The sequence below is a fragment of the Dicentrarchus labrax genome, unplaced genomic scaffold, assembly GCF_905237075.1.
Source record: "Dicentrarchus labrax unplaced genomic scaffold, dlabrax2021, whole genome shotgun sequence".
Taxonomy (NCBI): Eukaryota; Metazoa; Chordata; class Actinopteri; family Moronidae; genus Dicentrarchus; species Dicentrarchus labrax.
Window position 1 is genome coordinate 2,625,889 of NW_026136717.1, and position 12,983 is coordinate 2,638,871.

The 12,983-nt window shown below is 39.8% G+C and overlaps 1 protein-coding gene across 3 annotated transcripts in view; it reads right to left on the reverse strand.

Annotated features, from left to right (window-relative positions):
• The window catches only part of mllt3 (MLLT3 super elongation complex subunit), a 55,831-nt gene that overhangs the window by 7,985 nt on the left and 34,863 nt on the right, over positions 1-12,983 (reverse strand). The window contains exons 8-12 of one of the 3 annotated variants that reach the window (XM_051428557.1): positions 6,554-6,623; positions 5,313-5,366; positions 4,064-4,202; positions 2,534-2,630; positions 1,765-1,833 (exon numbers count right to left, since the gene is read on the reverse strand). In XM_051428557.1, coding sequence (XP_051284517.1) covers positions 1,765-1,833; positions 2,534-2,630; positions 4,064-4,202; positions 5,313-5,366; positions 6,554-6,623 — 429 coding nt within the window. Of the gene's footprint in view, positions 1-1,764; positions 1,834-2,533; positions 2,631-3,245; positions 4,203-5,312; positions 5,367-6,553; positions 6,624-12,983 lie in introns of those variants that run through there. The other 2 variants (XM_051428558.1, XR_007888272.1) reach the window with 2 other exon arrangements.

The window sequence follows — 12,983 nt, forward strand, 5'->3', positions numbered from 1 at the left end:
TAAAGGACGACTTAATTAGTAACTATATTCCATTCTTAAAATAACCCTCCCAATCCTGCTTTTAAAAAGATCTGGCTCTCAACGTGACTTTCTGGTTAAATCAATATATAGTATATTAGTCCACATCTGGTATAATTGTATTTTCTAGCAGAGCTGTCAACTGCTGCAACACCTACACTGGTTTATTTTGTTGTCACCTTTTAACTTAACAAGCCAGTTTCCCCCCTAGGTTTCCTCTTAAGTAGCTTTAAGATTGGAAATGGAATGTGGAAATGACGGTATCGCATAATGTATATATTCCTCGTCATTGCAGCTCTTCATTGAAGCCATATGGTGTTTATACTGAGTGAAGTATTCAGACCTGATTTTGGTATCTTTTTTAACTCCACTTAAACACAGCATGAGTTAGTTAAGAGCTCTCTGCCAAAATCAACTATGAAGTTACATCAACTCTATAATAACTATAGCAACCCATCAAGTATTTCTACAGGTGTTGTACCAAAACCATGTTCAGGGTTCCCACACTTAAGAAATCAATTTCCAGGACCTTTCCAGAACATTTTCCAGGACACTACAGGATAGCACGTAGTCACATACAGTGGTCAGCGTTTAAGGGACACTCTGTGTTAGCTCGCTTTTGTGGCGCACTTGGCTAGCCTATTTTTCCACTTTCCGAATTGACAACAGCTTTCCTACAACCATAACATTAATTTGGCAACAGTACAGGCTAAAATACAATAAAGATTTTCCATACATAAATTATTTCCAGGATATTTGGTCATATTAATTAATTTCCCAGTGTGTCCACGTCTGGAACACTACTCTCTAAATGTCCAGGTGTTCCAGATTTTCCAGGACTCGTGGGAACCCTGATAAACACACATACAGGTCAAGAGCAAATATGTTAACCCATTCAAAGCAACAGTTAACACACATCAACCCTGCATCACTGCCTGTCTGAATAGAAGTGCTGTCAAACGATTAAAATATTTAATCGCGATTAATCGCATTAATGTCATAGTTAACTCGCAATTAATCGCACATTTTTATCTATTCTAAATGTCCCTTGATTTCTTTTTGTCCCATTATTTTTCTCATTTTAATGCTCTTATCAACATGGAAAAGTGGATCGGCTTGCTTTGTGCAAATGTTGTTTTTATTGAAAAATCATCCATTGTCGCCTGGCTTTGACGAGGGGGCGGAGAATTCACGTCAGCTGTGTGCTTGGCCATCAAGTGGTATTTCAGACTCAACAACTTCACAACGACAAAACACACAGATCACTGTGGTCTTGTCAATGGAACCATTTGGCAACTTCTTAAAAGTAAACTTTCCATTCAGAATATTATTGGCATCCATTTCGATGTCTCGCGCTCGCCATCCACTCAAAACGTAACGTCTACTACTCTTCAACAAGTGTGTGTGGCGCGCCTGTTGTTTTGTTTCCGGTCTAGCTAGATCCGGTGTGGTGTTGTAGTTTTTCTAACGTTACTAGTTGTTGCAACAGCATGTGAAAAAAACTACAAAGTGTGCTAGGCGTTAATCTTGCGATAAAAACATTGACGCCGTTAAAATGGGTTTGCGTTAACGCCGTTAATAACACGTTTAACTGACAGCACTACTGAATAGTGTAACATACGGTCCCAGACTCTTCTGAAGTCAAGTGCTGAACATGCACAGCTCCCATATGTTACTGGTAATATACAATCTATTTCATACGGGCTGCTTTCTACTGAAAAACAAAACAAAAGAAGCTTTGTGTACCTTGTCACAATCTAGGTTTTTGTTCTTGTCCTGCTTGCTCTGCTTGGTGGGACTCTTCACTTCCAGTATCTGACAGAGGACAGAGTAAACACATTGAATCAAATTCACTCTGCGTGTATTGATGCTACATACATTAAAGGCATACTATATAAGATTTTTCAAAGTTGGCCCCTCCCCCCCGGTTCAACTGAGAGCAGCGATGATAGAACAAGGTAGACACAGCTGACACAGAGAACAAAGCAGTGAATCAGAGAAATAAATAATAACATTATTTTCTGATTGTTTCACAGTGGTCCCGTTCTAAAGCATCTCCACTCCTCCGCATAATCCTGCTGAAGCTGCACTGTCTGCTGTGTGTAGCAGTGTGTGTAGCCCAATCCCTTGGTCATAGCCTTGCATAGATCTCCATTAGTGCTATGCCAGAGCTGGAGAGCAGAAGAGAGTGACCGAGACATCGATGTAACCTAGTAGCTATGATTTTATTTTAGTCCTGACCTCAGATCTTGCGCGGTGCACAAAGGTTGACACCCAGAAACGACCCATACACAGAAAAATAAGAAGGCAGAGGGCTGCAGGGTCTGCAGATACAGACACTGAAACATGCTTCATAAGGGTCATAAATGATGACTGACAGGGATTATGTTTGTACGAGTCTATATATTGTTTGTTAGGAAAATCCTACGTAGTATGCCTTTAATACCTGATTTCCCCTTACACCGACAGAATTACACTGACAAAATACCTGATACATAGTATACTATTATCTTACCTGGTTATTAGTAGTCTTAAGTAAGGGTGGGGCGTCGTTGCGGGGTGGGGGTGAGGGTGAGGAGCTGTCACTCTCACTGCCATCACTCAGACTGACCCTGGGTAGTAAGTTGCAGGAGAAAAGACAAAGAATAAATGCTTCAGTAGATCAAAAGACGCATTATACCTTTCAGTGCGGCTGCCTGGGTCTAACTGAGACAAACCTGAGACTGTTACCGCCTCCACACGTTTTCAAAAAGATTTTGGGCCTTGTACTGCATAAAGCTGCATTCATTGATTTTTTTGGCCACTTGAGGACAGCAGAACAAGCTGTAAACTCAACATCTGACATATTATCACCTTATGAAGCTGATATATTTAATGTATTAGCAAAAGCTATTTACAAATCCTGCCTGCTAGGGTTTCACATTGTTTGGGTTTTTTCAGATACTGGTGTGAAAATGAGAATTTTAAAGAGGTGCCCGAACCAATGCTTTTTTTAAAAACCAAGCACAAAATGATGGTTGATGACATTCAAGTACGGCTTTTCTTTTATTGCTAAGGAAAACTTTAATCAATATATTATCTGCTAAGAGTTTAATGTATACTTAAATATATTAGTGTAAATACCTTATAATATAAATGTGTAGAACAAACTCACTCTAATTTAATACTAAACAACAGTTACAGTAAGAGCTGTTATTCTAAGTCCAGCTATCAAACTTTTTGCTAACCTGAGGAATGGCTGCTGTCCTCATCATCAATGGTCTCCCCATCATAGATATAAATGGAAAGTCATATATATCATATATCAGTATAATATATGCAACTTGTCATTTACATATTGTTTTTACATCAATGTGCCACATCTCCGGGGCTAGAGACGCCCACAGTGCTGGCTGATGTGCCTGGTATGGGGTCACACAGCCAGTCAAGCACGGTGAATCCCTCTGATTTAAAGTGTACGCCCCCTTTAAACACAATTTTTTTTTGTTGCATGTCCTGTCCAGAATCCTTTTGAATGAAATACAGCCACACTTTACGCCATGTAGCTTGGCATTTAAATTGTCTTTAAGGTAGCTACCAGCTAGCGGCAAGCTACGTGCTGCCAGGGCCATGTAGAGAGAAAAGAGGTTTCTTTCTCTCTATCTGTCTCTTGCAAAATGCTTCACTATTTAACAATGCTGCCTATACTGCAGTGGTATAGACAACCTGAAAACATATTTACTGCTACTCAGGGGAACCCGGAAACTGAGTGTAAAGTGTAAATTCAGACAAGTTCTGACTGGAGTCTTGCACAAATGTGGTGATCAGAATCCTGTGCCAAACCCAAGCTTGTTTTTAAGTGCAAGCTCACCATTCTGCATGTGAGAACATGCCAAAATTCACTCCAGTGAGAGGTTACACAGAAAATCACAAACCTGCCCCTCAACAACCCAAACTGCAATAGTCTAGTTAAACAGTGTCTGTATCATGTTAGTATGTGCTGCCTGTCTATGATTACACTTTAATGACACAAGCTGGCCCGTTGTGATTGTGACCATTTACTGACCTGCGTTGATGGTGTGTAAGGTGTGTGTGTGCAGGTCGCTCCACGTCAGAGTCCATGTCATTGTCATCGTCATCCTCTGAATCTTCATCGTTGTCGTCTGAGTGCAGATCCTGCATGACTGACTGCAGCGGGCCCAGCACTGTGCGTGAGAGAGACAGAACACAAGAGACCACACTGCAATTGAGTCTTTTTATTATTATTGTTATTATTTACAATTAAGCATGAGTACAAACATGCATGAGGCAGTGGATCATGCTGCGAGGTGGAGGGATGGCAGGATGATCCAGTGGAGCTCATGGCTCCAGAACAGATGCTGGTTTGATCCCAGTAAGAGCAGGGACACATTTATACTTGATAAGGCTGTCTGTTTTTATATATTTTGTCAGCAAATCCCACAAAAAGACCAACAATGTGTTAGTCTCCCCTGACTCCCCTACTCTGTCTGTGGCTCTCAGCTCTGAGCCCACTGGTTCCTACTGAAGTCTAAAACTTTAAAAATAGGGGCAGGCCTGGTAGCTCACCTGGTAGGGCTGATGAAGAGCTGACTGTGTGTCATCTCCCTCTTTGCTGTCACTGTCCATTAAAGGCAATAAAATACAATACATTTTGCCGGTTTGGCCACCTGTGACACCAGGGTACTCAGTCGCAATTCTACATTGACACCTTTGTAAAGCTGCAGTAGGTACTTTCATATAAATACCTTTCTGTCATATTCACTGAAACCTTCACTGTATCCTGACAGTAGAACAAGAGACAGATAATCTGTGGAAAAAACAGCTTCCCATTATTGGCTTTTTTTTAAAAATCATCCCTGATAATTTTTTCCCATCACCTGAACAGTAGGACACCCTTAAGTAAGAGCCCTGATAGCTCACAAATATAGTTTCATTTCATTTTTCAAGTAACTAATAAACTTCAATTAAAGTACAGTGTGTGTTCATGGTGATGAAGGAACACCCAGTGCAACAGTGTCTCTCATTGACGTGTGGACAGTCAGTGGAGATGAATAGTGTGTCTCCTCTCTCAGGGTGCAGGAGGACATTCTATATGTGCACATGTTGCTGGATCAGCAGTGATGGGTGATCTGGAGGGTGGTATCATATCCCTGATATAATACCAAACCCTACTAACATGACTGCCAGGAAATGCATGAGTTTTCATGCATGTGGACAAGCTGGAAACATGTTCTCCATGCAGATGTGAAAAGGGTGTGGGGGGAGGGGCTCACAGGTCTCAGAGGGACTGTTACCTGTGTGGGTGGTGGCAGGAATAGCCACCCTTTTCCTGATGATGAAGTCCACCACTGCATCCAGAGAAAATTAAACACAAAGGCAGAGGTCACCAAACAATACATTCTAGACTCACCTGGCTCTCTTACTGACCGACAGCATACTATCACTGTTTGCCTTTGTTTTCACTTTCAAATAAGGGGTTCTGATAAGTGGGTTACACTGGAAAATAGTTTCAACAGGTCTGGTGATTCATGTCGAGCTCTACCACCAAATATTATGCCAACTGTCAGACAAAAAGATTCTGAGAATAACGTCATTCCATTATATAATAATATTACAACTATTTCAAGTGAAATAATCCTGTAATCAAGAATTATTATAATTGTCTCTTATAAATGATGGCTTTACCTCATAATAACGTGGCCTTTTCTCAACATTTCATCTTTTTTCCTGGAACATTTTCAAAATATATTTACTTTATTGATTTAGTGCAGGAGTTTCAAACTCAGATTGTCTTGGAGCCACTGCTGGTCTTGTCATTACGTAGGATGGCCACTTCAACGTTCAAGTACCACAAGAAAGCTCAATATTTTGAACATATTTCCATTACTAACATCTACAAAAATTGCAAACAGCAGTTTCCTGCTCTCTTCTTATCAACCCTTTGCACTTATTTACAGGCACCCTTGACCTTTGCCATTATTTTGCACAAAACTAAATACATTATAAAAAATCTCTGATTTAGTCTCCCCTTCCCAGTGCGAAGGAGAAACTATGGTGGCTGCGGAACGTGCAAAAAAATGCAAAAGGTCCTATCTACAGCCAGTGTTTGGTTTGTCTGTTCTGGGCTACTGTACAAAAATGGCAGTTCAACATGATGGACTCCATAAAAACAACTCATTCTAAAGATTACTAATGAAAACATACCTATGAATATTATATTCCATTTCTGACAATAGATCCTCCTAAATGTTACACACTGGACCTCTAATCCTCAAAACTTTCTAATTTTGCATTTTCCAACAGTGGCCCTGATACTGAAATTGGCCTGTAAAATGATACCAAAGCAAACAGGCTCCTTGTCTCTGAAAAAGAATTCAGTGTTATGTTCAGTTTGAAAGGAAATGCCAGCGTGGTTTAAGTCTCTGACACTGACTGAGCTCCTTTTTATTTCTACTAAAACGCATTATACACATCAGTTCTGACTTAATGAGACAATAAACATGAGATCAGCTGTATGTATGTTCCAGAAAATTACCTTGTCGTTTGTGGTGTGTGGGAGCAAAGCCTGAACTGGAGCTGGAACTGGCTGGACTGGGCTGTTCGGACTGGGAGGAAGAAGAGAAAACAAAAGTGTTAAATAAAATACAATACCGCTTTTTACATCAATATTCTGTGACATTTGACCATTTTGATGCCATAATACATTCACCATTTCCTCTGCTACTTTTTCCAATTTAATAAAAGAGTTCCAATACAATACTGCAAATGAAATGCATAAAACTGTTCCACGTTCTGTCCAGCAAAAATCCTCACAGATAATGGAGTGGACATGGAGTATGAAAGACATGAGTGTTAAGCAGACAGCATTCTCTTTATCAGATCCTCCCTATCTATTTGCATTATGGGAATTGTAGGCTCTAGCTTTTTTTTTAAAGCTTGATCCATATTAGAGACTAAAAGTCAGGATATCTCCGTCCCTGCTGCTTCAATTTTAACCTTTTATGTATATTTTATGGAAAACATATATTCAAACACTGGAGTACTCCTTTAAACTTGAGTTACGCTACATTGTTTTTAAAATGCAGCCCATATCAGGTTCCAGTGTGAACACGGTCCTGTAGAGACGTGCATGATGAATATTGATCTGAGGGACATTAAACAGTGACACTGCAAAGAATCAGACCTGTATCGGATTTAGGACCACGTATAAAAGTGGCCCAAATCAGAATTGAGAAGATCAGATTGCATTTGACTTGTGCCACTTGTAGTGTGAACGTAGCTTTAGTGACACTAGGGTTGGGGCATAGATTAAATACAACTTTTGTTTTTGCATGATATAAAATGTATACATTGTGAAAATCATTGTTATAACATGCAGAAAAGGTTACTTTTAGTCCTGCCCCCTTTAAGTATGGCCGTTTGGAACAGTCACAAACACATCGGTCTTCGGACGTGGTTGAACAACATGTCTAGTGTATTTTTGAATATGCACAATGATAACAGCCTTGCAAGTAGGACAGGTATTTTATTATTCTTGCACATTAAATTCAAAATGTTTCAGATGTTTAATTATGTTGTTGTTAACAAACAAACAAAAGCTTTTACTTTTTGGCCATATTGCCCAGCCCCAGTGTTTTTATCAGATTCACAGTTGTGGAATAAGTTGCCAGTTTGTTTTCAGTGATGTACAGAAGTAAGGTCTACAGCATGTCAGCAGCCAGCTGGTCACTGACTGTAGCCTTTGAGGTGAGTTTAAGTGCTGCTTTTAACAAGACATGAGGTGGCACATTAGTCAGCACTAATTCTTTGAAGTCATCCTAGTGTGTCAGGGCCCAAAGCCAACATCCATCCAACAAATCCACGTGGAGCTGGCTTCATCTGAAAAGAGCCAGGCTTGAGCCTCAGGTCTACATGTAGCTTCATAAATCACAGTCTAATGATTCACCACACACGTGCACAAAACACACACAAGCAGTGCTGGAACAGAAGAGTGCTCATGATAATGACTATGACTTATTGTAGAATACATATTATATATTATGTAATTTCCCCCTGGGATTATTAAAGTATTTCTGATATTGTATATATGGATTTCCCCCATTCAGGAAATCAATATATGACTACGTTAGAGAGCTGGACAGCTTGTTCAAGTCCCTCATATGAGGATAGGCACAATTATCCTGATTCATTCCAATAACGTAAATTTACCACATTAAATTTCATCATGATAATACTGTATATCATCCGATCCCTAGTGTGGTGTTCAGCATTGTGTATATGACTGCACTCAAACAAACATGTCAGTCTGCTACAAATAAGATACGAGTATGTGGAGCCTATTTCATGTCGGGGACAGAGAAACTTACATTTGGGGGTAGAGAGGAGGAGCAGGAGTGTCCACCACCACAGTGACCTGGGGTTTGATTCCTGCTACCTCTGGCTCAGCTGTAGGTTCGGATACCAGAATTGCTGGTTCCATTTTCTTCTTTTCTGCTTCCATTTAAGTCATTGTTTGGTTCTACTCATTTTTTATGATATAGTATACAACTGTTCCGTTTTTGGCCATTAGTACACATTTAATAAAAAGCAGAATTTATTATAATATTAGCATGCTTTTTATATTATACTGTTAAATTCCACTATATATGCTTGTCAAAGAATGAGTTTATTTCATGGCTGTGTTCTTCAAATGTCTAATGCCTAACAAATATATCAGTATTAAAAGAACGAAGAGTGAGCCGAGACTTTGAATCAGAAAGACTCTCCTTCAGAAGGCGGTGAAAAACTCCTTTCAGATGTTCTGACAGAGGAGTCAACATCACCGCTTTTGGAACCGACCGGTCAGCCACGTGTGCTCTCTGCAGGGATTCCAGGTGTGCACAGGTGAGAGACTGGGCAGTGCTCCGAGCACTGTGCGGATTCTTTTACTCCACATTCCTGACATCTTGCCACTGCGTAGCTGTACAAACTGCCTCTTGACTGTGATGTGCACTTTTACAGAAGAGATGAGAGAATGCTACAGAAACAGGGATTAAGTTCCAAGAAAATATCTGAGCCAATATAGTCCATTGTTATCAAAGCACCTGCAAACCGCATGGACACTCTGGCCGACATCAGAAGACAATCACACCCCCATAATATGAGACTTCCTCTGATGAAACATCTAGTGGCCACCTGACTTAAGCCTCAGTGTGGCAAATGTACAGCATAGAACTGTAGCAAGTCATCGAACAATTCATTTGTACGCACTGGATCCATTTCAACTTCACCCCATCAGTGTTACATGAGCAACTCGTGATTTTAAAAGGACAGGGAAAACTTCCCTGTCAGTCAGTTAATTCAATTTGGTCACAATTGCAAATTTAAAGAAGCCATTAGAGTTAATCATGATCCTCTTTAATGAATTCAAATGTGACAGAGTGCCAGAGGAATTTTCATCAGGGTCAAAGCGTTCTAGTTTTCTTTCTAAAAAGACACAGACTCAGGACTATTGAGGACACAAATAAATGCCAATAAAAGGGTTTATGTATGACTTTTAAATACTATATAGAATCAAATTGAATACACTTTTAAATAGTCATACCTGTTAGAATGATTCAAATCCAGTAGGGCCAAAAGGACCACAATTATTCATTGAATGCATGAAATTATCAACATTTATGTCATATTTTTGTCAGTAATTTTCTGTTCACCGGAACTGGTGGCAGGCATTAAGAATAACTATATAAAAAGAGCCACTATTTTCTAAGATGGTCTTATTTGTTTACATTGATCATATAGAGGCATCTGTATTAGACTGAGATAGTTTCATACCCAGTTAAAAACATTCATTTAAAAAGGTCCAGTGTGTAACATTTAGGAGGCTCTATTGGAAATGGAACATAATATCCACTAGTCCTTTAAGATTTGCACTGGTCCTTTTAGTTTTTGCTAATATCAACACTTGCCCATTATGGGTTGATGAGCTTCCTAGCTACCGTAGCAGCAGTGACAGTGTTTGCTACAGGTCCTACAGTGCTGACTCCACAAAAATGATGAAACAGCCTCCTGCAGCACAATCCACTGTCGCACCAGCCTCATTTAGTTTATAGCTGTATAACATTTCCTGACAACCTGCCTGCAACCACATACAAAAAAAGTTATAACTAATGTTAATCTCTGCAACAGGCAAAAAGAAAAAGTCAAAATTGTTAATTAAATATGAGACGTTTAATACCTTCTACTGCAAGGGCTTTTTTGGGGGGGAACCGAATTCCATACTTTGAGACTTTTCAAGCCCTGCAGATACCCTGACAGTTTTCCAGCATCACCATGGCACACTACAGGCACATCCATGTACACTCACTATAGCTTGAAGACAGATTGTTTCATGACCTGATCAGATACACATGTACATACAAGTGCACAAATCTCTCAACCTGATTAATCTAAGAAATGAACTGAGAACACAATACCAAAGATCGAATTACCATGTGTGTTCCAACAATGACAAGCCACCAGAAACACACTATGTATGTGACACTGTCAGAAGTAGTATTATTAGAGTATTATGGCAGTTTTTATTGGCATGTTTCATACATGTTCTTTGTATGAGAGGGGTATTACAGCTATGGACACATTACTATGGACAGAAAACCTACACATTTCTATTCATAATTCAGGGTAAAAATAGAAACTCTTTTACCGGAGGAGATAAAGTTAGCTTTAAAGTGAGCAGCTGTGTAGTGTGTTCTACACCGTCTAGCTCTAATCACCTTGATACAGAGTCATTAGTTGCTCTCCGTCCTCTTCCAACAGAACTTTTAGAAGTGTGGACAGCTCATGTATTTCAACAAGAGTACAGTGTGAGTGCTCAGGGGAAGAAAGAGCTCACACCCTCGCAGACTTGGCTGCAGATGAAATAGACACATCCAGATAGTCAGACATGATTATCTGGCCCCTGATTTGTCGACAGCTCTGAAAACCCTCGAAACTGAAGTATTGTGTTTTGGGATATCAAATACAGTGTTTCCTCTAGGATTTTTTTTAGCAGTGGCTACATCGTGCGTCTGCCCCATTTCTGATACCGTGGCGGCAGAAACTTAACAGCGGTGGGCAGCCGCTCCAAAATCAACATAGAGGAAACACTGCAAATATGTCCAAAGTTTCTGGAATCACTACGAGGTCAATTAATCTACTAATTAAGTGCAGTTTTTCTGTATCTTAAAGTTAACCAATAATTTGCATATCATCACAGCACAACAATGATGTGTTTGCATGGACAACTGAGTCATGAAACCGCCACCTCACTGGGGTTAATGGTTAAAACTATAAACCAACCAACCAATTACCATCATAAACCACAATGTTCTGAACATATAATTACAAACACAAACAAAAAGTAACATTGGCACACTAGGCTAATGCATGATGGGAAAAATGGGCTGTCGCCTAGCAGTTACCTCTGTGGCTGGCTAACATGGACATGCCAAAAACTGCAGTTCCTCTAACAGCCACTTGAGGCTGGCTCCAGCAGTGAGTCAGTCTCCATAAGGCCCCATCTTAAAATGCCCACCTTTACAGCAGAAATAAACATGTTTACAGCCTGGTACTAAACACACTTCTGGTCTCTATAGCTAATTTCACCATTCATGAACTTTTTTATATAACTCACCTGTTTAAATTATGTTAAGGCTGAAAGTTATGCATAATTAAGGGGGTGGATGCTTTGAGTGACAGGTGGGTCAGTAACCAGGCTCCATTCAGCCCCTCTTAGTTCCACCAACGCTCCACCTATTTACCCATTTTTTTTTTAGGAAGATAAGGATGGTTCCTAAACCGCCTTATTTGAAAAGGTTTTGGTGAACAGGCATATGGAGAACGGAGATGCGGCGTGTCAGATCAATGGAAAAGTGATGCAAACAGGTTTGTAATCAAGGATTTAAAATGTTAAAGAATGCTATAAAATGCACAGTATAGCACATATTCTAGAGCTTATTTAACATCTTAGTTTTGATAGTAAGTTAATTAATATCGCCTTAATATCAGCATAGGACGACCAACCGTCGATATAAGATTTGATTGCCAACTGGCATCACCTATGAAGCCCCACGTACCTGCAGTTAAGCTGGAAAAGGACTCCTAGAGACAAATACTGTGGTATAAACAGCCTCCCAAACCTCTGACAGCTGACAAATTTATATTTTCCCATAATAGATACATTTATTATAATAGGTCTCCTATTTTTTAAAATTAAAAGTCAACATTATTAAACAAAATTCCAACCTTGACAGAAAGCCCTGTTTGCCAAAGCCAAGCAGCATCTAACCACACCAACTGGAGATGTGGTTTTAAATGTGCCAGTCTAAAGGGAGTTTTAAATGCACTTTGATGTTAGTGTACAAACCCAAATTTATCATTTAAAAAAGGAGGCTGCTGCTGCTGCTGCAAACCAGAGCTGCCCAAAAAACAAAGTGGTGAGAAGAAGAAACATGGGAGAATGAGAGAGAAGTGAGGACAAAAGGCAGAGCGACATCAATGGTTGTCACCTCCTACAAACAACACACAGCTGGTCTGTTGGTTTATGGGACAGCTTCTTCAGAGTGCCATAAATCTTGCTACCGCTCCTTCTTTTAGGGCTTTTGTCCTGCTTCACTCAGAGCCACCAAAGCTGCCCTCTTCAAAGAAAATAAATAGTCTTCAATCTGAGTTTGCTGGCATCAATCTGGCTTCTTCTCTTAACTCTTGGCACAGTTTAGGACAGCCAAAAAAAGAAATGCCAGCAAACAAGACCAAACTGACCAAGGCTATTTGGTTTGCTTGTCTAATTCAGCAGGGGCTGTCCAAACAGAACTGTTTTAATGTGAATTAAGAAGCCTTTCAGTTTGACACTGTGGATTCATTCGAACAAAGCCAACTCGTTATACTGAAATGTTGTGGTTCGCAACACAAATGTACTAGAACTCTATCAGCTCATTTTCAATCTG